The 27,481-nt window shown below is 35.3% G+C and overlaps 2 protein-coding genes across 2 annotated transcripts in view; one reads left to right on the plus strand and one right to left on the minus strand.

Annotated features, from left to right (window-relative positions):
• The window catches only part of LOC122717297, a 102,747-nt gene that overhangs the window by 1,284 nt on the left and 73,982 nt on the right, over positions 1–27,481 (plus strand). The window lies entirely within an intron of this gene.
• On the minus strand, positions 1,453–11,064 carry LOC122717298 (cell adhesion molecule 2-like). The gene is made up of 6 exons (XM_043941238.1): positions 10,613–11,064; positions 4,454–4,659; positions 4,259–4,394; positions 3,716–3,849; positions 3,331–3,598; positions 1,453–1,833 (listed from the first exon to the last, which is right to left on the minus strand). The coding sequence occupies exons 1-6, from the start codon at positions 10,701–10,703 to the stop codon at positions 1,763–1,765; spliced, it is 906 nt and encodes a 301-aa protein (XP_043797173.1). The 5' UTR covers positions 10,704–11,064; the 3' UTR covers positions 1,453–1,762.

The raw sequence follows: 27,481 nt of genomic DNA on the forward strand, positions 1-27,481 counted from the left end.
TCACTAATGATTTTCTAATATAAATATAATTTTTTTTTAGGGATAATCTTATATCTTAAAATATCATTGTAAGGATATGAAAAAGATGCTAAATATTTCTTTTTAAAATTTTTTTGTTTAGCAATTTCATAAGAAAAACTAATTTTGCAAAAAAAAAAAAATTTGTAACATTTGTAACATTTATCTTTCAAATATGAATAATTGAGTTTTTAGGTTTCGAATTAATTTTATAAATTAAAATTTGTTCACACACATAAGATGATTTTGCATTAAAACATCGATACAATATACTTTTAACTATAATTTTTTCTTTGCTTAAAAAGATATTTCATTGCGACGCTTTTTTATAATGGCGCATGTTTTTATACAGACTTCAATTCCTCATATTTAAATGATTCGCGCAGGAAAATTTGAGACATGATAGATTAGTACGATCATTGAATGCAGAAATCTAGATAAAAATATATATTCCTGAAATATCTATTGTAGCTGAGATTATATTATATGAGATGTATTATTTGTATCAGTACTGGGTATTTTTATTTTTAAACTATTTAAATTTTATGAAGTTAATAATTTTTATCTTTTAAAGTAATTGAAATGAATTTTTACAATAAAAAATAAATCATTTTTAATAATATAAAATTATCTTTAAATTATATTTTCATCATTTCAAATATTTTCAAAAAAAATTTATTATATAATTATTTATTAAATTAATATTATATAATTATTTATATAAAATTTATTATATAATTATTATTATATAATTATATTATTATATGATTAAAATATACAATTATTATATTAAAATGAAATAATATCAATTTAATCAAAATAATAATTACCCAGCATTAGTTTGTGCAGAATTTGTTTGTGATTATTTTCTATTGTATTTATTGTTACAATAGCAAGGTTTGGAGATGGAAAAAAATGTATTTTCCATAAAGAGTCCCTCTTTTGTCTTCTTTTTTTTTTTAAATATACATATAAAAAATGATATGCAGTAAAAATAGAAATACCATTATAAAATTGTAGTAAAAATAATATGTATCAATGTATGGGAAAGCAATAAGAATTTTCTTATTTATTTGCTAAAAAGATCTCTGGACGATCTAACATATACATATATATATATATATATATGTATATGCATATGGAGAGACGGATTTATGCTTCCTTTGATTTTTTTTGAGTCATTTGTTTTCTGTCTTATTCTTCTTTTTTTTATAATTTTATACTTTCTCTCTCTTTCTTCGATAATTCCATGGATATGTTTTAAATGTGACTTTTTCCTCACATGAGAATACATTTAGAGCCTAGAACATATTTTTATTTATTAACATTGGCAGATCCACAAATGTATTTTTATTTAAAAATAAAATTAATTTTCCTTCTTTATCAATTTTTATAAAATTTTTTTTTTATTTAAAATTTATATAAAAAAACATTAATATTTTTAAAAATTATTACAATTTTTTAAAAATTAACATCAACATTAATATCTTCTTTTAATGACAGTAAGTGAATTAAATTTTATTTATATTAAAATCAAAAGAAAAAACATTAAAGATTTTGATAGATCTACCATTGTTTGTACGTCAATCACGTTCAACCGAACATTCAATCTCTTATCATGTTTATCGATATGATATTTAATTACGATTATGCGGCTTAAAAATTAGTATTAGATACAATGGGAACAATCTTCTAACGTATTTGTTTTAATCTTAGGAAGCAACGTGAAAAACAATTGTTGTTATTATCGCGCTAGGATGATTCCTGTGATCAGAAAAACGATCATCCGGTTGAATATCGTGGCTGTTTGACTTCCTGAAAGAAGAAATAACTTTGCTTAATATACGTATTTTACTGAAATATGTATTTCATCATTTCCAATTCTCTCTCTTCGAATAGAAGAATATTTCATGAAGTGAAAAATTTTTATGATTTTTATTTCAAAGAGTTAAAATGGCAATGAAAAAAGTTAGGGAATCTTTTATCTTTTATCTTATTAACACATTCTATGAATATTGTTATTTAAAAAATTATGTTTCATATTTGTAACTACAAATATTGTTGAAAATTTCAACAAGAAAAAGTTTTTTAATACGAAACTTGGAAAAGAAATAGATATTCTTCAGATTTATAGCTTTGGTTCAACATCAAAGAGTTTTTTGTTGAGCATTACTCGATTTTCAGTAAGATATTTCGAATATCCAATATCGATAATAGTTTTCATCTTCAAAGCTATGCTATTTCATTTGAATAGCTTTTTAAATATGTCTGATCTATCTATTCAACCAATTGAATCGTACCTTTATAATAATAAAAATTTATTTTTCTTTAGAAAATATTCTGTTTTCTAAACAATGTAATTGAGTTTAAAGGATTCTATGTTAAGCAGTTTTGTTATTCTTAAATATTTCGAATATTTTATATTTAAGTTATAATATTTAAATTAAATGATTAATTTTTTTATATATTTTCATATCCATATAATTTTGTTTTCTTTAATAAATGACATTAAATAAATGGTTGAAACATAAATGAAAACATTAAATAAAAATTTAATCCTCTCGATAGAACTTTTCGGTTAGATTAATTATCATTTGGCTCGAAACCGTTGTCCCATTTTAATCGATGAATTATTTATCGAACGGTCAAGCGTTTAATCACGAGTCAATTAACCTATAATGTAATCAATTTCCCAATTTATTTGCATTTGAAAGTATCCCATTTAATCAGACAGCGGCTAGTAAATTTTCCATAAATCCCGTTTAAACATTCACTGTTATTGTTATTCGTAAATAAACGATAATTTTTCAATTTGTATCTAGCCAATAAAAAATGCAACGTATTATGAATCACATATTTTATCCGTTATGACATCGCATATTTTCATAACAATTCAATTCCGAAATTTCAATATTTTTAATTTCGTGTGATAAAAAACGATAAGAAAACAACGAGAGAAAAAAAAAAATATAAAATCATTCGAATTGCAGCAACCAATTGAGCAACCAATTGAAAGTTCCTAGAGCAAAAATGAAAACGAACGAGATACGATATCGAATTGTTCGTCGTAAACCGTATATTTCATCTTCGATGTTCCATTTTTTTTTTCGCATAATATTCATTCCCGATATTAAAATTTAATTTTCGTGAGAAAGAAACGACAAGTGAACAACGAGAGAAAGTACATAAGAATTCGAAGAAACGTCCAATCGAGCGGCCATTAAAAATTGTCGAAACTAAACACTCGGAGAGTGACATCTGGTGGAGATTCTATCAAAATGTTCATGAGTGGGGATTCACTAGGGATTTTACCATTGATTAAATCGTTCCGAGTGTGGCTCTGTGCCCTGGTCTCGCGGCTCTCCATCACGGGAGCTTTCAGGATCCTCTCGTCTCCTTCCACGCTCTCCTCATTGCTCTGCAGATAGACGGTCGCTATTGTCGCCAAGCACTTCAGCTTCATGTCGCCACGCTTGAAGTGTTTGTTGGCGACGCGAAACTCCAAGCCTAATACCGCGGTTTCCAATCCTTTCTCGTCCACAGCGGTAATGTGTGGTCCCTTCAGGTACTGATTATCGGCCTGAAATATATCGTCGATTATTTTCGTGACGGTGAAACGGATGGGATCGTAGCGAAAGAAACAATTACAATTGAATTTTTTTTTTTTTTTTTTTTTTTTTTTTTTAAGTCCACTTACCTGATCACCATTGATGAACCAAGTTAATAAAGCGGCCGGTTTTGAGGGCGCGGACGTACAGTTCATTCGAACGATCTCGCCGACTTGATAGCGCGAACGGCCACCGGTTATTCGTGGCCCTTCGTCAGGAAGTACTGTAACGATAATAATTTTTTTTCCTCACATTTTAATACGCGATAAATATTTTTTTTTTTTTCAACAATTTAACAATGAATGCCGATCTGACATCAAATTGACTCGCGCCAAATTTAGACATTAAGAAGTGATTATACACAAATGAATATATTTGAATAGGTTGCAAATTAAAATTTATAAATTATGGTTGATTATCACTATTCAACGAACTATTAATAATAAAATTAATAATTAGGATACGTTTAATAAATATAGCTTATTAACCAGAACGTGGAGTGATTGGAAAAAAAGTAACAGAGAAAAATTTTGTTTTGTTTTGTTAAAATTAATACGATTTTTTACACATCGATTTTCTTAAAACGAATACAATATTTTTCTATATATATTTTAATTAATACGTTTCCTCACCTACTACCGTCATGTCTGCATGGTCAGACACTGTCTGAAAGGCTGGAGCCTCGGCAGACACCTCGCATCGATACCTTCCTGAGCTAGTAAGATTCACATTGTTCAAAACCACCGATCTTTCCGTGGAATTATGCGTCTGTAATTAAGGAGGAGGTCATCGATCTTTCAATGAGAAAATCAATGATTAATACCCACGTTCACATCAACACCAGGAACGCGAAAGGTTTGAACCATTGGCACATCCCTCGGCACGTAACGATAAAATTCGTGGCCGTCTTTATACCATTTCACAGAGTACAATAGTTCTTTATCCAAATTGAAGTTGCACTGCATACGGACCGTCTCGTTCAGAACAACGTGTTGCGGTATTTGCAGGGCTGTCATTCGAAGGGCCACAATACCTGAAAAGATTATCACGAAATTTTTACGAATTATTTTTCAATCAAGTTTTAGAATTAATATTGGAATGATGGAAAGAGAATCGAGTTTAAGAATTTAAGACCACAACTTTATTTGTCCATTATTTGATTTGAAGTTGTCCCTAGTCTCAAGTAACTTGACCTCGAACGGATATCCATTGGAAAATTTACAATCTATAACGGCGTAATGAGAAAAAAGATGGAAATATAACGATCTGAAAAATGTCTACGCGAAACTTTGATAATTTCTACGATATGATCGAACATTTCGAAGGAAAAATTCTACTTGATCTGAAGATATCGATATAAGAATGAGACCAGAGATAATATTGCATTACTTAGAAACTTGTATTCCTATCTATTGAAAGGATAGTCTTCAATTTCGCTTGAAAATTGACAATATTGATTTCGAGTGAAATGAATTTGGTAAAATTGTTCGAAACCATATTTCAAATCGAATGAATAACAGTCAACAGTTGACGAGAGCGAAGAAATTTTATATTGTTTGAATAATAATTCGAAAGATATTAATCTTCAACACGAAACTGCGATCGAATATACGAAATAAAATTCTTATGACTTGGATAAAATTATCCATAATTATATATTGTAATCGGATCATTGTAATCCTCTTATACAGTTAATTTCTTAAAATTATCGATGATCGATACGTATCCATGTTGTATAATTAAAAAAAAATGTTCTTATTTTGATTAAAAAGAAAAGATAGAAAAATTCCGATGTAAGACTCGAGGTATTATAGAATTTTTAAAAAAAATGAACGAAGCGTAATTAACCGAGTTATTTAAAGTTTAAATAATAAAACGAATGTATCGAGAGGGATGTGAAATTTATTTTGATGATTCAGCTAAGAGAGAAGAAAGTCTCTTCTTCCTTCTCTCTCATTCTGGGATGGTAGTTAAACTTTCTCTCTTCGTCTCCTTTCCCTTCGCTGAGAGATTATTAGGAATGATACGGAGAATAATTAAATTACATCTTGTCAATGGCGGAATCATCGAATTTCCGTTTATTCAACGTTGGAAAATTAACGATTTTATAGTCGGATACTCGATAAATCATGTTTTCCGCATTCTATCTTTATATCGATTATATCGATGGAAAATCGACAGAAGGGAATTATTAAGCGTTAGAACGCGTTATCGCGAATGGAAGTTTCCTTTCATTTTCTATTATTCGTATTTTCTCATTCAACAGTTACTCGTAATACTTATCAAACCGCTAAACACTACTCGAATCGATGGTTGCAGTTTTTCCAGTAGTTTTAATTAATTTCTTCGATCCAATCTATTTTTCCCCCTCTCTCTTTTTCATTGGTAAAACCCGTTTTTCAGCGATCTCATATGTTCATTCATTCGATTATCCCGGTCGGTAATTTTAAAAGAGAAAAAGTGTTCTCGGTCGATAAGGAAATTGACCGAGTTTTGCTAGAGATCTATTATAGGTCAGACTGGTATAAATTGTAGTATTTTCGGTCGGGTTCCTGTCAGATATGGCTACATTTATTGGAAATGCATCCTTCTATTTGATATCCTTCTATTGATGGAATAGGATGGAAGAAATCTTGGTCGATGAACATCAATAATTTTATGTGGTTAAAATAGACTGATGTTCGAAATAGAGGGTGAAAATTATTATATTTGAACTCGAATTGTTTATTGAACTTGTCGTATTCATTTCAAGATTAGAATTATAAAAAATTATGATTTCATTCATTAAGCGATACCTAATCAATCGAGTTACAAAATTTAAATGATAAAATAGAATAAATTAAAAAATTTGTTTTAAATTTTTATGGAAATTTAAAGGCAGATTTCTCTTTGTTACATGTATAAATGAAAAAGCTTTATATTATCATTTTAGAAATAAATGGAAATCTGATTTTTAAATTAAAAAAAAAATCAAAATCCAAAATTTTAAGTTTGAAATCTCTAAATTTAAAACTCTCCAGAATATTTCTTTTTTCCAATGAAAATCATTAAAAATTAAAATTTAAAAAAAAAATTTTCTAAAATTCTTCGAACTCAAGTTCAAAACAATTCGACCAACAATTCGACAATTCGAAACTTATTAAATCTTTCTCTAATATTTATTATATTATATTTCTTTAAATATTTCTAATATATTTCTATTCCTATATATTCTTATAATAATTCCACTATTTAAATTTTTTTTTTTTCGGAAAAAAACTTTGCATTTACAAATAAAAGAGCACAGATAAAAAAGCAAGATAATTAAAAAAAAAAAATGAAAAAAAATTAGTTGACGAATCCCAATATATAATAGCCGAGTCCTCTTGCATTTAACCGTTAATGAAACATTTACGATCAGGGGGATTGTATCTTTCCATTGGAGAGGGATGGACGCCTAGCGTCACGACGCTGCTGGTCGCACGTGCTCTTGACGGACACGGACACGGTCGATTTAATTAAACGCAATCGGACGAGGGTTGGACGAACCTGTCGAGAGGGGAGGTTAATCAGTAGCCAGATATATACTCAGATTATTTACCGACTGTATTATCGCCTAGTATTACGCGCTTATGCCTCGAATTAAACGTTACACGGCCACTGGCGTTAATTTTCAGCTCGCGTGTACGGGCCATATTTTTTCCAACTCTTGAATTATCGAATTTTCTGCCACACCACTCGTACTTTAACACGTACGAAGTGTCTCGAAACAAGAGCTTTGCTGCACAAATGTGCGTAATTTGCTTAAATTTAAAATAGAGGTTAGAAGTTTGATTGATAAAAATTATATCTAATTAATAAAAATAATTAAATTTTTAATATAATACACGTAATATGTAAATTTTTATTCAACATGATCAAAAAATATATTTAAATCGGTGTCAATATTGATCTAATATAGTTCCAATTTTAGCTCAATCGATAAGGATTAAAGAAACCGTGCTTCCTGATTGACCATGCGTCGATAAGGATTAATCTATTGAATCGATCCACACGAGTAAATCCAATCTTAAATAATTTTCCTTGTCCAATCAGAGTTATCGGATGTAATATTACTTGTACAAATGACTCAGCGATTGAACCTCGAAGATTAATCTTTAATCATACATCAACGTGTACTCTAACGGGTTTCTTTGTTCCTTCATCAATCAAGTTCGATCTAACCTCATCTTACATTTATATATTATTATACATTTATATATTAAATCGAATATTAAGTTTAGGTTAGACATAATTTTTATTATTAATGTTTATATATTTTGTATATTTCGCCATTATTTCATCAGAAATAGTACACAATAAAAATCGAAGATTATACAGCGTCAATTATTCTACAGAGAGATAGATGTTTTATGCATCGTTGACAGCTTCTTTCTCAAATGGAATTTCAATTCTAACCTCACAACGGTTAAAAAAACGCGACACATATTCTACGAATCATTGGCTTCTTTCTCAAATGGAGTTCCAATTTCTAAAAATTGATACACGACAGTTAAACGGGACAGTTAAAAGATGCGACAATTAAGCGGGCATCATGCTCCGCGAATCATCGACTTCTTTCTAAAACCGGAGTTCCAATTTTAAGAATTGATGAGAATCATCTTTTTTTCTCAATTAAAGCTCCAATTTTAAGAATTTACACAACAAATAAAAAAATGCGACAATTAACCGGGTACTATTGTATTTCGAAAATATGTTTAAAAAATATGTTAAATATATTAAATATGTTAAATATATTTTTTACGATTAAAAACGTTGTGTGCAAAAAGGAAAGAAAAAAAAGAGAAAATTGATAATTATCGAAATTGTTGGTGATATTAAAAAAAAATAAGGAAGGGAAGAACGAATGGGGTTGCATCGAGGGTGCGAGATGGCTCGCGTTATATTGTTTTATTCGAGGTCGGATCCAGTGGCGGTTCACCGGTGAGTTTTATTGGGAATTGAGCCAATTAGAGTACTCGAGTTAACGACCTATCGTAATACGCTTTCGCGAGGTTGTCGGCGATTACGTTGTCGTGCTGGCCCCGTCTTTAAACGAACCGCTTTACGCGCCCGTATATCTGCTCGTTTTCTTGATTAGGAATGGTCCTCGAAGCGATTAACCGGCGTGGCGGTGGTCGCGTGACGACTGGAAAAAGTTGTCCACACTGACGTTTCTTCGCTATGCCGGCTAACTCTATCGCTTCGCGCTTCGTGTTTTTTTCTTTTTTTTTTTTTTTTTTTTTTACAACTCACTGATACGAAGTAATATAGACATTACTTAGAACAACAAGATTTTTTCCCTTCGATTTGGAAATTTTAAATCTAAAATTTGAATTAGATAGAGGTTTAGATTTAGGAAAATTATTAGTTTTGATTTTAGGTTAGGTTTAAGACAGTTGTATTAATTTTTGAAAATAACGAAGGATTATTATATTTGATATTTCTATAATGATTTATGACACGAAAAAAAGTGTACAAGATGCTGATTAGCAAATTTAAAAATATGTACACGATACTTGAAATTTATCATATAATGTAAAAAAAAAAAGATATTTTAATATTCAAAGAGTTTTATTTTTCAACGAGATATATTTATTAGATTAGGTTGATTAAATTGAATTTAATTAAGATATGATTCGTTCTAATTGAAATTTAATTATAAATTTGGGATTACATTCGGATATGTGCACTTCGAGCTTGAACTTAATTCAGATGTGGCTCACGTTAATTCAAACTTAAATTTGATTAGGTTTAGATTAGATGAAATATATATTACCGGAATTCATGATTAAACTTAACCTCGACATTCGTTTTTCACTCATTAATTCAAAGAATTTGAGCAAGAATTAAATTGCACATGATATTTGTAACACTTCAATTACGCGAAAATATTTTTTACAAAAACTTAAATATTAATTAACCTTAAAACCGATATACATTTAATTTCAAAAATTTAACCATAAATTCGAGTTCGCTCAAGACTCGCACGCAATGTTGAAAAACTCGGTCGAAAATCCTTTTTCTGAGGGGTGGCTTTCGTTCAAAATTGGAATTCATCCACTTTACCCTTTATCTTGCTGGACTTGCGCGTCCCGGGAATCCTATTTCTATCCTCTACAAAGCGGATCCTATCTAAATGTCTGTTGGTTACCGTATTACCGCCATTCTCTCGCGGAAGTTCGCGCACCGTGTAACCAAGGAAACTTCTATCCCGCTCTTTTGAATGGCACATGGTGAACCGATGCGCTCGCCCGTCCAGAATACACTTTCAATTCTCATTTGCTCGTTTAACGTGCTGCCAACTTTTAATAAACGTGGCAAAGGCGAGAACTAAAAATAACTAGAAACCAACTCAAACACCATCTGTTCTATACAAGCAGCAATATTCATTAAGACCTTAAATTTCCCTTTCGAATTCAATTTCAATTATTTAAATCCAATCTTCGAATCTGTAGCTGTTCTGATTATTCAAAATTAGCTCGTGAAAATAAAAATAAACCCATCACGATACCCATTTAATTCGGAGATCGACGGATGACGGATACAATTGTCCCCTCCCTCCCCAGTTCTCCCCACGTGGGTCAAGGAAGATCGACGCGTCTAGGATATTGGAATTACGCAAATTACACGCGGTGCATGCGGAAATCGATGTGGTTTCGGATGCCAAAGGCCCATCGGCCGTCGTGCAAACATCCAAACAATACGAACAATACCCTCGTGGAATCAAATATTGACTGGCAATATCTTTGATCGGCGATTGAACGCGATCGATCATCGGTGTCGAATGTTCATTCCTAAAAGGAATCCGAATCCTACAAACACGTTCTTATTATTAAGAATAAGAATGGGGTATGGAAACTTCACCAGAGATACCATTTTATCACGAAGAAAAAAAAAAAAACTTTCTTCCCCTTCTTCTTCTTCTTCTTCGTCCATCGTCGATATATAACACCAAATCCTCCTACCTGAATGCAGCATGAACGCAGAGATAGCGATGATACTGGACAACGGGGTCCTGCGATTCACCGGGAACGGCATCCTCTCTGACGATCCCATGGACCCGTGTGGATCGTTCGAAGATCTTGTCACTGTTCGCCCATTCTCTGTCCTTTTTCAACACTGCACACGCACACGAGACGGAGGAAATCGATCCCACACCCTCTCCAATTTGTCCATCCACCAGGTCACGACGACGATGGTGCGCGACGACGACGACGACGACGAACGGGGAACGACGCGCGATAGACACGTCGACCGGGATCCGGGACGCGAGCGACCTTCGGGGATGGTCAGCAGGTGTCGGAGCGGCACATTATTTTCCACGTTCCGCGCGGACTAATTGAAAATCTATACGGGGCAGAGAGGCAGTCGCTACTGCGGCATCGGTACACACCAGCAGGAGGAGAACCAGGAGGAGGTGCTGGTGTGTTGCTGCTGGTGCCGCTGCTGCTACCACTGATGCTCCCTTGCTGGTGGTTGGTGGTGGTGGTGGTGGTGGTGATGGTGGTGCTAGTGCTAGTCGTCGCGAGAGAGATGGCCGGTAAGCGTGAGTCGGTGGGCGGGTTGGTGGGGGAAGGAGAGCCGAGCGGCCGGGAGCAGAACAGCGAAGAAAGACGAAGGTAGCCGAGGGAGCGATACGAAGCGACCGAGACGGGGCGAGTTGGAGTGGTAGTTTCGAGTGCGCGTGCGCAGTTATCCGAGTCGATGATCGCTGCAAAATTCTCCGTCTTCCTCTGACGCTGCGCGAGCCTCACTGCTCGCGTTCCCTGCGTTGCGTGTGTGCAGGCGCTAACGAAATTGGGGGGAAATACGCTACGCTCCGGGCAACTCGCTCCCGGCGACTCTTCCGCCAGGAATTATGCGGATTTTTGCTGCCAGTTGATTGTTTCCCTTCGCTCCTTTTTTTTTCCCTTTTTCCCCCGCGTTGTCGTTCGATCTATATATATATATATATGTTCGATTGGTGCACGGAGTAGGGAGATCGATCAAGGATGGTTGAAGAAGGTCCAATTTAACCGGTAACCCTCGATGATTCTGCCGGGTTATTATGGGATAAATGGGGTTGAAGAGATCTTAACGTAAGAATATAATATATTTCTAACGAGGGAAACGTTGTCTGAAAGGATCGTTGAAAGGATCGTTCAGATGTAAAGAAAGGGAGGAGGGGTTAAAACCTACGAAACTTAAAATAAGGGATAATTTTTTTTGAATCTTTTCTTACGTTTACCCAAAGTTTCAAGATACGGGAGAGCTACCTCGTGGTACAAAATTTCGTGGTACAAAAATTGGATATACGCCCGTTCTCTCTGTAACTTTAATCGAGAATAAAATTAAAAGAGCATCGGTGACGATGCGCGGGGTCTTGAGTGCACGTTTCATATAAATAATACAGCCAACCCTAATTCACGGAGCGCAGACGGCGGTGGCGATTACAAAATGATGGTTCCCGGCGCGCTTGACCCAACACGCGTTCCCATTCTACTCACTCCGTGTGCCCTCCGTGACATTTTCAAATTCAATTTTCTCCTCCTGCAAAAAAGGAAAAGAAAGAGAAAGAAAGAGAAAGAAAAGCCTTCGAAATTTCTCGCAGAACACTCGGCAGGACTTCGATTCGTTTTTTTTTTTTCTTTTTTTTTTTTTTTTTCTTGCCATTAAGAATTCCACGATATTCGATTCGAGAGTTCTGCTGGTAATTTTTCACGAACCTCTCGGTATCGAGGAGTGTCATCGAGACCCATTCACGTTCCACCTTCTCCTCCCAAACGCGCCTCCTCCCCCCTCCTCCCCCCTCATCCTCCAGCAATGATCAAACGCGTCTCTGTCGACGATCGATTCGTTTGAAAATGCAGCGTGTTCCGGTCCCAGCCGATTAAACGTGGAACGTGGATGTGGCCGGCGTGTGTTACGCGGGGCCGAACCGACAGGATCGTCTGGTACATTGGACCGGCGTGCGTGTAATATGCACGCACCTCTGAATATCCCCCTGTTTATCCCCCGCGATTTTCCACCGAGACATCCGCGTTACGGTTATTCGAATACAGGGGTGGAGGGGGAAGGGGGTTATACGTGTTCGCCTGTTACGTATTATTCATGGAATAGGCGGCCGAAATTTAAAATTCTCGACGCGAGTGGGGAATAGGGGGTGGCTCGCGTGCTCGGCCGCGCGTAATTTTAATAACGTCGTTTCGCGTGGCCAAGAGTGGAGACAGTGGTTGGTGGACAGTTTGGGCCAGTGAAGAGGGGAAGGTGAACGATGGATGAACTGCGTCGAAAATGAGAGGATGAGAAGATTTTTTAACTCGATTTCTTGGAAAACGGGAGAAACGGAATGGATGGAATGGGGGGAGGGATTTAATATTTTCGATCGAGCGTTGAATTGTATTTTTGAGTGTCTTTGAACAACTTTGATTGAGAGATCACTGTAAAAAAGATCAGTGTCATATTGATATTTATCGAAGGGAAATTACAAAATGATGTTTAATAAGATTAAATAAATTAGTGTTGGAGAAATGTAACTGCATTCTATGTTTCAATTCTCTTACGAAGAGTTCTAAAATTAGAACGATTTACGATCTTGTTGTAAAGATTTTGGGAAATTTTTCGATGGCTCCTCGAGTTTGTAAGTTTGACATCCTCTTTCATCTCTCGTTGTGCACGAAAAAGTGCTTCTCGAAGATCTTAAGACAGGAGGAGACGACATCGATAATAATGGATACGGAAATTGGAAGATTGTGCTTATATCGAAATCGCTGATTAATCTTGCACGGTCTAAGCAAAATACAGGCAAGTCCCTCTTACCAACTTTCCACCTTATCGTCCCGTCTATCTGCCGTTTTTCTCGCATATCCCGACCCGTTGGAAGAAGGTCAAGTGTGTTGAGTCAGGGGGTAATGGGGGAGAAAAACAGGCGCGTACATAATTTTCCAAGTAACCCGATGAAAAATTAAATACTCGAAAAATCTGGCCTGATGTTACCCATGCATCGAATCTAATTCGTAGATTTAATTCGTACTTTAATCTAAATAAAAGAAAGTTTAATTGACCACTAACCCGTTGACAGAATAATCAAGTTGAAAATTTCGAGTAAAATTACTTTAACTGATTAAAATATTTATTCGTAGCTATTCGTATAATCTCGATCGTTCGACACTGCATTTATCGAAATAATTCATCGAAATAAAGTCCATTAGTTTATTCTTCAACTTCGTTAAAATTTTTCCTATCTCTTCCTTAACTCAAATATAACCTGAACCTATGATAATTAGATCTAACGTAGTCTAGATATAAACTTAGTTCAAACAATCGGCATAGTTATCGCTCGTATCTACATAGAAAATTGAATTTGTATTTCGATTAAATCTCTCTCAAACTTATATATAAAATTTAATCGATATTCACGATAAACTATAACCCAAATACAAAAAGCAAGATCTTATAATTATACTTTATATTATATAAACGTTATAATTATACTTTATAATATAACGTTTATATAATTTATATAATTTATATAATGCAAACTCAGACTCCAGACTCAGCGTATTCATTTTCCAATTCTAAATAAGAGATTTAACTCATAGTTGGAGTAAAAGCTAGGACTCGAACCCATCTCGAACCTAAATAAAATCCGATCGGGGTCGAAATTAAACTTGACTGGAAATCTAAGCTAAAACGTAAATCCTCGGATGGTTGCCGCGTTCGCGAGTTTTCCTCTCGTCTTTACCAGAAGAGATATCACGAGAATCACGCTTCTCCCCTCGATCGATAAGTTAGTTAGAGCGTAATAAATTCCGACATGAATTGAAGTTGAACGTGCGGAGTTGGAGGGGGGAGAGATATTGCTCATAGCGTTACGTCGAATAGTTTTCGCATTCCGTGGAAGGAAAAACGGGACGATAACGAGAAACTCGGAACGGGCGTCCAAGAAAGAAGCTGAACTTGAGTGTACCTCGTTGCCCCGAGTAGTTGTTCCTTAAGATTAGGATTTAACTGTATCTGCGCCGCGAGACGTTCTTCCGTGGAGCGAGATGTTACCGATCGAGTAAAACGTTCGAAATCCAAATCTTTCGCGATGACGATGAAAAATCCTTGGACCGGCAACTACTGATCCCAAATTTTCAAACGAGAGGGAGAGGATCCAGATATTTTTTTTTTTTCTTCCTTCTCTGTACAAACTCCTTTTTTTTTCCCCCTCTTGAAATCGAGGATTGGCATACCGTGGCCCGTTCAATTAATATCAGATTAATAATATTCACGGTTGTGAACGGTTGGATTACATTGGAGGAGGGATTTCCGTGATCTGGTTGTAAGCGGATCCTCCCGCCCCCTCTCCCTTCCCCGAGTGAGCGGAGAAACTGATAATTGGCTCTAATTTTTAATTAGGCCGTTTATTGGGTTAATTACGGAGATCCTCGGTTCCCAAAGCGAGAATTTCTCCAATCTCTCCCCCATTTTTTTTCCGCTCCGCCCTCGACTATAAGAGATTATCGAAATAAAGTCGTCGAACGATCGAATCTCGACCGAGCTTTTATGCCGAATCTTATCTCGCCGCGGAAACTAGTCAATTTTTTTTTTTTTTGAGGTTATGGGGCGCAGCTTCGAAAAGAAAATTACGGCGGATACGGTAACCGCCCGGTTACATGCCCGTATCCTTCTTTTCTTTCCTTCGTTTAACTGCCATTGGATTCATTCCATTCGGCTCCGTTCCATCTTCCTCCGCGTTCTTCCTCATCTCTGGTGTTATTCTAACTATTCTAACGTTACTCGTTTTTAGGATTTGGAAATATTGTTCACGAGGTTGGGTTAATTGAAAATTCAAGATTTGATGGTAAAGTTATCATTTTCGATATATATATGCTAATTTTGAAGATGACAATAACGATACTTAGCGATGAATTTCTTTTTTCCTTCGTGATATATTCTCTCTAAATGTATTCACTTCGAAAGGAACACAATTCTGAATTTCTATACAGAAATCATGATTTCCATGTGTTTAACTTTAAGCTTTTACTGGGAATTTTTTGGATTTCATTTTAAGAAGAGAAAATACATAGACAAATTATTATTCGATAAATAAGAGAATTTTATAACATCATGTTTGGTAAAATATTTTTTCGAAAAATGACGTACAAATGAAGTTCGTACATGTCTATTTAAATAGCATTCTCTGAAAAAAGATCGATCGTAAAATTTCATAAACACTGTACTAAAACTTGTGCTGACCTATGGCAATATTTGACACATTGACCCAATGCGCCAGGATTGGCCTAATATCTTAAGTGTTGGTCTCGATACCGAGCTTGTAGCAATATCGTAACATTATAATGTTGACTCGACACCCAAATATTGATCTAATACAATCTCACTGAATCATCGATCCCGAGCTATCTATCGGTAACTCACGATAAATTTCGATCAAGGATAAAACTCACAGATTAAAATCAAGTATCAATAAATTCTCTTGCAATAATAACAGTTAATTAATATTAAATAACGAATTAATTTTCCCAAATAAATTTCACAAAAATCGTCTCATCGTCATATTATAGTTTTAAAATTATTATAAAATTGGGGGAAAAGAAATACGTTCACAATATCGTGTAACGTTACATCGTATGGGAAATTATCCACCAGATAATTATCCCGTCCAATATCCGTCGTAATATTTTTAACAACGTCTTTAACGACGTTGCCCTAAATCTAAAATTCCGTGAACGAAAATCGTATCGAAAACTTAACCGAAACGCGCGTATTACCACTTATTTATTCCATTTCCATTCATTAGAGGGAAATTAATCGGGGGCAGGATTCCTTGTCTCGTGTCAATATTTCACGAGTATCGGTTATAGATCCGGGACGGTGCACGTATAACACGTATATCCCCCACCTCTGTCTCATCGATCCCCCTCCCCTCGCGTGTGACCTGGAAGGGCGGAAAACGAATCGACTTCCTCCAACTCGAAAGGATGCCGGTATATAACTCGACGACTTCCTCCTCCCCCGGTGATAATCGTAAAAACTCGTTTCCGCCACGAAACACCCCCTTGATTCACCGTATCCGCCAACCGCTCCTCCCTCAATCCGTATGAAACCATTTCGGTTTAGGGAGGGCGCGCGTTCCGTGCGCGCCACTTGTTGCGAAAATGATAATGGGCACGGGCCAAAAACGATTCTCGCGATCGTTAAAGATTATATCGATCGAATGCGATATTCGATGTGGTATCAACGATGTTCGTATTCATATTCACGTTCTTCCGTGGATTGATTCTTCTCTAGGGATTTTTATGCGTTTTTCGATCGAATATGATTTAAGTGAATGGCGATTCGGGGGATCGATTCTAGGGATAAATTGTGGATTTTCGTGCATCTCGAATAGGGATAAATATAATAATTGTTGCATAAATTATATTTTTTGTTACATCTATGGGCAATTTAAGTTTGGAAGACAAACTTTTTGTCTTCGTTGACTTTATTTGATGCAAATTTCAACTTGGTTAATTGTAAATCGTAATAAATTCCATGGAATACAATATATTAGTTTGCACAATTGATTCTAGGGACAAATTTTGAATTTTTATGTATCTCTTATGAATATCACGATATAAATAGAGATAAGTATAATAATTAGATTATATAATCTATAAGCAATTTAAGATTTGGAAAACAAACTTTTTTTTTTCGTTACATCACTGGCTTTATGCAAACTTCATCCTGGTTGATTGTAACTTAATAAATACGGTTCAACCGACATTTTCATATACCAACTTCCGTGTTTGTTTTGGTCTTTGGAACAATGTTATGTATTGCTCTACAGAAGTGCAATCTAAATATCCCGATAAAAATACTTGAAACACTATTATTCTAGATCTCTACGAATCGTACGAAGATTTTTAAATATTGAAATACATCTTCAAAATCGAATGACTACGTTTACGTTATATATTAAAATTATTATTTTTCTGATTAATTATTAAAACTCGGTTAATCGTTAAAGAAAATTGTTGAGGACCTGGAACCAACGCAATGAACGCTCTTTTCGTATCGAGCATAAAATCGCATGGCTAATTTCGAGAAATTCGCCCGAATTCGCTTTGAGAATTTCAAATCTATCCATATATATATATATATATATTTCCTTACCGCTCGTCTTCCAAATTTCAAACTCTCTCGGTTCTCGATTAACGGATTAACGATTCATTTCAATCGTGAATTTTTATTAAATCATCCCAATCGTGTAACCCACCCTCGAATTCCTGTATTCGCGCTCGAATACACTCGGTAGAAGAGATGATACATAAATCTCAAAGATCACCGTCGTATTGACCTTAAACCAAAAGTTTTCCCTTGTGAATATCGAATCGGACACACCTTCATCTCACCGCTAATAAATGCTATTAATCTCGGTGTTATTAATCCCGTTAAGCGTAATTCGGGCAAACTTAGTTAGAACTTGTTCGATCCAAATTTTAATACGAGCAATGCATATTCAATATATTCTTTCGCAGACAGTTCGCGCGGTGAATGCTTATCGGCTGAAATGCCCACGGTGATCCCTTGGTGGGTTGCACCTCGGGGAATTCGAGTGAAAAAAAAAAAAAGGGGGGGACTCCTTCTTTTCCCCCTCCCTCTCAAACAAGGAGCCCCTTACAAGGAGAACCTCTCAACGCGAGGCTCGACTTCGCAATGGAAACCACACCGTACAACTGTCCATCACCGCGATTTCCTCGATAATCCAATCGTGGGAGGGGAGGAGACAACTCTCTGACAGAGGCGGGTCCCTTACCCCTACGTGCCCGCTATCACTCCTCCTTCTGTCTCGTAAATTTCGCCATCACGCCGTTCTATCTTTTCTCTTCCCGTTGTGTAGGCGTGCAAGCTTTCCTTTTTTTTTTTTTTTTTTTACAGGAGAGACTCTCAGGGATGTGAATTTTTATTGCAGTTAAAAATTTATGTTCTTAAGAAGAATGGAAGTAAGAAAGATTCCTCCCATGGAAGGAATGCGGATCTGATTGGTAAACGCATATTTTTTATTTATTAAGTGATAGATATTAAGTATACTAATACGACGTATTTTGTATTTAAAGCGATTAGATATAGAGTCCAGAGTTTTTAACGTATCGATGTGTAAAAATTTTCTTTTTATTTCTCGTAATATATGATTACGATTCGTAACGATAGTTTAATTTATAAATGTAATTTCGTAAGGTAATAATCGTATGTATACGAATAAGACGCACTATTAATATTTTTTAGTAACTTTGTAAATGAAAATATTTTTTATATTTATTATATTGCGTGTCAGGATTGTCTGAAAGTAGAGACTCTCTTGCCCCTCTACCATGAGACAAATGAAACAAATGCAAATGAAACAATAGTCCAACAGTACGCAGAGGAAAATGAAGTCTAAAACTATGCGTGCATTTGCTCGTATCGCCATCTTCTTCTCAACTCGATACAATCTGCGATCGTCTGTATGTCATGAGTGTCATCTATAGTGCTATAGATTAAATTAGTTAATTCTCTCTTCATCGTATCAACTCGAGAGGATTCTCGATGTAAAAAAATTTGCACGTCAAAGACCCGTGCTTTACTCTTGTTGACTCCGTGTCAATCATCCATTATCTCTTAGTTATTCGCAAAAGAGACTCTTAGAGAGATTTAGAGGATTTGACAAGAGTTGTAGAGCTTGCAAATTTGCTTTGCAGAGTAGTAGATTTTTAGTAAAATTCATTTCGTGTTTCTTTTTTTTTTCTTTTCCTTTTTCGTAAGAATCTTTAATCCTTTCCATCCAATCGTGATCGAGACGCGACCTAGACCTTCTATATCTCGAGGGAAGTTGGTTTATTCCTATTGTCACTTTCAGAGAGTCGAAATCCAAAACCTTCGACAAACGCGCCCGGAGCTTCGTCGTTCAAGGGGTGTCACGTGAATCTCCCGGTCGATGAATCTCCCCGATAAGAGCCCTTAACGCACGATACCCACTTGGATAGAGTATCTCGCAATTTTGATAACGCGTTTAGGGACATCGTACTAACGGTAACAACATGGACACGGATTTCGACTCGCTGTTGTTTGGACAACGATACAGTGATTAATTATTACGAAATTAACATTTATTTATTATTTATTTTATTACAGATTGATTTTTCAAAATTCCGTCTTGGAACGTTAAATTAAATTCACGATTAATTATTCGATCTTAATTCGAAAATATTTTTATCGATACTACGATTCGAAAATCCAATGTGTCCGTTTTTTCAGAACACCACATTTGTGGTGTGCAAAACTCCAAGAGAATTAATTTTCGCAAGTGGAGTACGATATAATTACTTTCAGCGCGATACGCTTGCGAAAAAATATTTTATCTAATTTCGCAGCTTAAGAGGGTACAAATACGTAAAAATTGCCGTGGAAACTTATTTCTTCAGAAATAATAATCGTAATTACTCTCAATACTCAGCAACTCAGTCCATTGGAGCAAGTGTCTCTGAAGAGTTTTACTCTATTTTTCCTTTTTTTTTTTTTTTTTTTTTTTTCCCCTAGTGTCATTAACACACGACAACCCTTAATTAGTGGTGGCAGTTGCACGCGTCGAAAAACGATTTTCGAAGTAACGCAACCCGTTTTCTTGGTAAAGTGGGGCGTATCGGTGGAAAGTTGCGGGGGTAGGTACGTGGCGCGACTGTATAGCACGACTTTACGCCCTGGAACGTGGCTGCTTCCTTATTTATCGAAGCCTCCGACACGGTGACTCGTATTTTTCTCGCCAACGCCACGCTAACGACTCTTCACCCGAGTGTTTTCGCTTTAAACCCACCTCGTGCTGGAATTTGGCCGCCCCGTTCTCCCCCATTGGCCACGAATTATGGCGGATGTCTGTCAACTATGCCGAGAAGCGAGCCAGTTAAGCCAAGAACGAATCTGGAACAGTGGCAGCAGAAAAACTTTCCTATGAACGGGTGCTACATCTGCCCTGTTCATAAATATGTAGCGTTGGGATTAGAGCTCTCCCGCTACTCGACCGCATAGCACGAAATATTTATGATAATTCAAATACTTGGATTCGAAAACTGGATTATGAATTCTCAGACTTGAATTCCGGTATCCGAATATACGGATTTTTCTCACGGATGAATGTGAAGCTTTTTCTTTCATTCGAGTTCAAAGAGTAAAGTTTGATTGATATAAAAGAAAGTGTCAAAGATGATATATTGTGGTAGCATTAATTTAAAGTTATATTCGTTAATAGTAAGATAAGAAATTTCCATTTTATAGATACAACAGAATAAGATTACTTACCAACTGTAGGTAAAACGCGCGATTCAATCCATATACATATACATATACGTGTATACAATGCGAAAGCAAAAAAGTATTTCAACATGCTTAAATTAATGCAATTATCGTTTCAATTGCGTTTTAATATTTTAAATTTTCTTTGCTTTATATCGACGTATTAAAGTGAAACAAAAGAACAAGTTATTTGAATATTATAAGGGGGATTGCAATTCAGAAAAAAGTTGAAAAACAACCGTTCTATATCGACGTTTGGGTATCTCGATACATTCATGGTTGCGCTCACCAAGCGACGTTGAAGTATCGAAAAGTAATCAAGAATCAGCCCCACACACTGAATATCCGATGAAACATCGTTCATGCTGCATTTACACCGACGGTATACCGTGTTACCGTACTTCTATTCTCGTTTACACGAATATCGTTTTCAACTATTGTGAACGATTACGGGACACGGATCTCCCAGGAAATCTCTCTCCCATTTGGTGGTAATACGAACAGTTATTCGTTAAACAGAAACACACAGATTTTAGCCTAGGATATTATTATTTCGTATCTGTTGCGAATATTGTTTCGTGAAATAATATTATATTGCGTTTACGATTCACGCGAATATCGGTCGTCGTCAATAACGACGTTAGAGTCAACAACGCAGCGAACATTGTTATATATGGTGTTACTTTGATCTTTGACCGTTCATCTTCTCACGAATTCCGCCCGTGATCCACTCATAATCACGAGAAATCTTCACTGCTCAATTTTGTGTAACCGTGTTGTTTTCGTCTCACTAACCTAACCTAACTTTTGGACGATGAAAATTGTAGAAAAATTCATGAGGGACTGAGGTTAGCTTTGATCTTTGAGTAGATTTTCGGGAAATTAAATAATTATTATTTATGAAAGGGAATTGGAAAATTGATTGATCAATTAATAATTTAATCCGATTTAATCCAATTATAAAATTAACTTAAATGAAATTACATTTAAATATGTAACAGGAATTCGATTGAAATTTAAGATAGAATTTATTGAGTTCCAAGTCAAACGTGGATAAATCTTAATAAAAACGTGACTGATTTGTAATATGAATTAGAATTTGAATTCAAATATAATCGATAAATTAATTCAAACCTATATTTGAACCAAGAATTTAGTCGAGATCCAAACCTAACCTCAAACTTAATCCAAACATAATAGAAACTTAATTTGAACCTACAAGTCTAATTGAATCCTTGTTTGGATCTAATCCATATCTAACGCAAACTAACCAAACCAATCTTGCGAAACAAGCTCGAAGATAAAGATGATCGGTTAATTTAACCATGAAAGAATGTCAACGCACGAAAGAAATATAACGACTCAAACCGACAACGAGTCTTAATGCAAAGCTAATCTAAGGAAACGAGTTCAAGGATAAGGACGGTAGGTTTATTCGATAAAGGAATTTCGAGGCATAAAAGGCGTGAAGAATCTGGTGGAAATACGTACTCTTCGGGCAACTGGTATGAACGCGACACAAGACGCATGCGCTTATTTATTAGCGCGACCGAAAATCGATATTCGACCTCTCGCTCTCTCGCACTCCCCGCTTAATATTTCTTTCGACTCGCTGCTTTTCGTGCGAAAATGCTGTACGATACCTCTGCTACCTACGTTACTTTTGCAACGTCGAATGTCATTCAGATGCGATCGACAAATTCGTCCCATGTGTTTGATGTAACTGGACACTGGCATCGATCCTTCTGGGACGGATTGGACCATTTAGAAAAAGATTTGTCGAAAAATTTTATCGAGAAGATTTCTGGGAAATAAACACAGGAAATAATTTATTTCTGGAGAAGGTGAAGCTAATTTTTTCAAAATTAGAAGATTATGAGTTTTATATTAAAATATTTTTGAATGAAGATATCGTATAGATTTGATAGATTATTCTTTCTTTGGTACTTTTTAATTTTGCTAGGATATTTAGAAAAAATTATGAGATGAATTTCTTCGATGTAAAAATACCACTTTATCGTAAAAATTTAATGATTTTTATGCTCTAATAAAACAATGCAGTTAAAAAATCTCTGAATGTTATTTTTCAACAACTATTTATTGCCTAGTTGTAGAATAGAGCATGAAAATCAAATTAAATTTTATTCTATCAATATAACCGAAACATAATCCTCTAAATAATACTCTAAATATTTAATTTAAATTTTAATATTTCACGTATTTTTTTTTATATCCACGCTCATCACCATAAATTTCCCAAATTTACATTTTTTTTCTCCTATTCCACGAACGAACGAACAAAATGCTCGCGCAACAATGCTCGGGCAAACCGTAAAATTTTCTCCACGCCATAAAAAAAGTGTCTTTCTACGTTCTTTCAACCCGTGCATAATGAACGCGCGTATTATAAGCCAATTCTTCGATGATCGATATATAAATTCCTCGAAAGACGATTCCGTACCAATCCAATTTAATAATTAACAGCCTTCCCTAAATTCGACATCGATCCTTCGAGAGGAGGGCACGAATTAGACGAGGAAAAAGTATCACGCGGATATCGATATGATGTCGTGGAATATATAATTTATCGATCGAGCGTGCCGTAAAACCGAAGAGTATGGCGGTAGACCGTCGTAAAATGCGAAATTATTTCCAACTGTTATTCCCAAAGGGCGATAGTACTATCAGAGAACCGATAGTTGGACCGTATGCAACGTGTACAATGTGTAATGGTCTCTCTGGCAAATGTAATAGAGAGAATGCGTAATGAGAGCCGCGGTGATAGGGCCGATTGAATATTCCGACCGATCGCAGAAACGATACCGCACGTGTCGTTTAATTGATCGTTTCGTGCGGCTCGCGCTATTCGCGGCTGGTCCTTTTATGCGGGAGACAAAAGGTGGCGGTGAATAAACGACGTTTTTCACGCTAGCCCTCCCGACAGAGAACCGAACGGAATGCGTGCGGATCCAGTTCGTCTATTGCCGTCTATCACTTATTATTGCATTTATTGTGCTTTAATCGCGTAGAATTTATGTTTTATCTCGAGCATTTTTTTTTTTTTTTTTTTTTTTAAGTAATTCGTAAATTGGATAAAATTGGTATCTTTTTAGATTTTTCGAAAACTCAAATTCGAAATGTTTATTTTTTTTGAGAAGGAAAGAGATTTTTAGAGATTGCGTATTAGAATTAAAATTGTTTATGAAAAATTGATTTTAAGTTAAGAGATTCGATCGTGTCCTGTGATTTTCAGATTTCTTGAAAGTTTTTCGAATTTTCGAAATTCTCGAAATCCAGAAGAAGATTCCTTTTCCTATAATGTATCCATCTTGTCGAGAGTTAAAATCGCTCCACATCGAATGAATTATCAAGTATATAGATAAAATAATTATTTTTAACTAAAGAGATGGATCGAAACGTAAAGATTTGATCGAAAAATCAGTTTCGAATTTAACAAGACCTAGAATTAAAATTAAAAATTCTAGGTAATTGAGATACCGAGGCAAAACTTGAGTAATAAATCTTAATCCAAATCTAATCGAATTTGCTCAAATCTTAGAGAAAATTTCTAACGGATGGAAATCAAAAACTCGAAAAAAAAAAAAAAAATAGAATAGAGTCAAACGCAGAGTACGAAACGAGTTCCGTTCCCCTATCCTTCCATTTTTATTTTCATCCTATTCCCCGTCCTCCCTCTCCTACTGTTTTTTTAATCAGGCGAGCAAACTGTACATTAACCGGTTCTAAGTAAAATTTGCAGATTCACCAGGGCAAATTTGCCTAGCGACGAAGTGCAAACACGGCTAACGAGAGAACGGCCGATCTGTTCCTGATTTTCGCGCGGAAAACCGCCACGAATCCTTTACCGAATATGGCGGGCCGCGCAATGGCGGATGGCGTTTTTTTTCTTTTTTTTTTTTTCATTTTATCGGGGAAAAAATGACAGGAAGCTTTCAAGCCGTGGATGGAAGCGTCACTTTTCACGACGTCGAGACTCGGCATCGGGATTCGGGACGCACTTGTCGGAACGATTTCAGACGTTAACATATTTATTACGCATATAGATTGCTGGATATACAGGGTGTTTAAAAGATACCGGCCTCGAAAGGAATAGGAGAGGAGAAGAGGTGAAATTAATTAAGGGACCGTTTCAAAAATGTATATGTGTTTCAACGTACGTAGAAATATTTGATTTCTTTAGAATCCTATTCTGTTTCGTAATTGACGGCCAATAATGATTTTCGTTGATTATATTTTTGCGAAAAATCTTTTATCTTTACATTTGCTATAATTCATTGTATAAAGATATTTTAATTTTTTAATTTTATTATATATGTTAGGGGATGTAACATGTACATTGATATATTTATTTTTTGAAAATTCGATTAGAAGAATTAGTATGTAAAAAAATATTGGTTGAAGTTTATTTATTTTAAATTAAATGTAATTTAAATTTACGCGAGATGAAAAGAGATAGAGATAGAGTGAGAAATCTCCATCTCACGCAAGTTTCAATTACTCGCTCAATAAATATAAGCCTCGATCGAAATTTTTGGTATATCAACATTCGTTCCGATTTTTATAATCGAATCTCCAAAGATATTCCACGGATATATTAACATCTAGTAGTGTATAACATAAATTTGACAATGTATTTACATTTTTATATTTTCGATCATATTTTTGAATCATTCTGTATATCAACAGGAGAAACGGAGGGGAAAGAAGCGACAGTATTAGATTTCATAGCGGAATCACCGCCATTGCGCTCTTCTTGACGTCCTCTCCATTTCCTTCCCCGGTACACGTGTCCGATAATTTTCCCTGCAACGAAGACGTTACTCTTTCCGAGCAAAAAGGTCTCGTTTCATGCTTAAGAGAGGGGAAATCCTGATTCGATTTTCTCTTTCTTTTATCCACTCGTCGACCACTCTTTCCTCCCTTACCTCAAACACGAACCGTTCCGTTTTCTCTTTCATTCGTGATTCATCGAATTTTAATTTCAATCGGTTCACCTGGTTACCGATCGAGACTGTCCCGGGTTTGTTATTGCCGAGATAAATCCACGATCGTTGTAAGACGCAGAAAAATAGACGTAGAGCTTAAAAATATCGGATCGATTTCTCGAAAAATATCCTGTGACATGAATATCTTACACGAATATTCCCAAGATTTTCGAGAATCTGAATTTTTATTTAATTTGTTGAAAATTTTGTTATTTTTAAAAGTTCCAATTCGCTGTAATTATTTAGCATTAGATTTTTTATTTATATATTACGAGATACTTTCGAAAACCCGATTCGACTCGATCCGAGCCGAACGATTTCCGATTTCACCCGAACGACTCACGATCGGACCCGAACGATCCCGATTCGATCCGACTATCGTATACGCGAAATTTTTGGATACATATCTATAGTAAAAAGCTTTCAAACGCGGGAAACACCGTTCAGATATTGATTTATCCGTTTTTACCTTGCTATCTGAATCGTTCCAACCTATGTGTTAACTAACGTACCAAGAAGGGATCCTTTTTTGTTTTTTCAGAAATCAGATCTGATTGGATGTTCGAGGAAGCGTGAAGATAGCGAAGAAAACAGTCTGGGGTTACGTGAACGTTTACTTACAGCGTGATATAGGGTGATTCGTAACGACTTGTCGATACCATAAAGAACATTGGTACAGTCTTTGGTTACGATTAGTGGAATCAAAATAGCCGATAAATTAACTCATTCGCGATTTAGATCGGACGAGGGTGAAATAAATTAAAAGAAATAAAATTTTTTTTTTTTTTTTCAAATTTATCGTATTTGAAATTGTATCCCACTTCACGTTCAATCTCGCGTGTCCATATCTCATCCTCGCGGAATTGAAAAGAGAGATACTGTGTATTTTCTCTAGAAACGAGCCAACTTCCATTTTTCTCTCCGCAAACTGATTTTTCTCAATTTTAATTAATCGAAATATAATTTTATGATGCGTGACATCCACTCAAATGAAATTTCATTCGATCAAAAAATATACCATTAGAAAACAAGATTTTAAATAAACCTTAATTTAATGAAATATTTCCAAAAAAATACCTACATTTAGATATCGTTCTAAAGCATCCAGTGTTAAAATAAAGTATAAAGCAATTACAACGAACGAAATGACACCAGGACGAATAATAATTTTGCTCTCGTTTTCTAGAATCGACAAACATCGTTCCACATTACCATCCTAAAATTCGTATCATCGGTTGGAAAAACATATCCTTTATCTAACAGTACAGATGAAAAGGAATAGGAATAAATTCTTCCCTCAGGCCCTCTGTCACCGCCTGAGCTCTTTCGAATAAACGTCGATTTCAGATGGGCGGCCAACGTTTGTCATAGTTTAATTTATTGCCGGTCCACGAGCACGACGGATGAAGACCGATAAGATAAATATTTATAGGTATCGCTTGTCCTTCTTCCATCTTGGATTCAAAAGGTGACGGCGAAGATCGATTTTTACTCGTGGAAATCTTTTCCTCTCTCTCTCTCTCTCTCTCTCTCTCT

The sequence above is a fragment of the Apis laboriosa genome, unplaced genomic scaffold, assembly GCF_014066325.1.
Source record: "Apis laboriosa isolate Shangri-la unplaced genomic scaffold, ASM1406632v1 scaffold4_cov146, whole genome shotgun sequence".
Lineage (NCBI taxonomy): Eukaryota > Metazoa > Arthropoda > Insecta > Hymenoptera > Apidae > Apis > Apis laboriosa.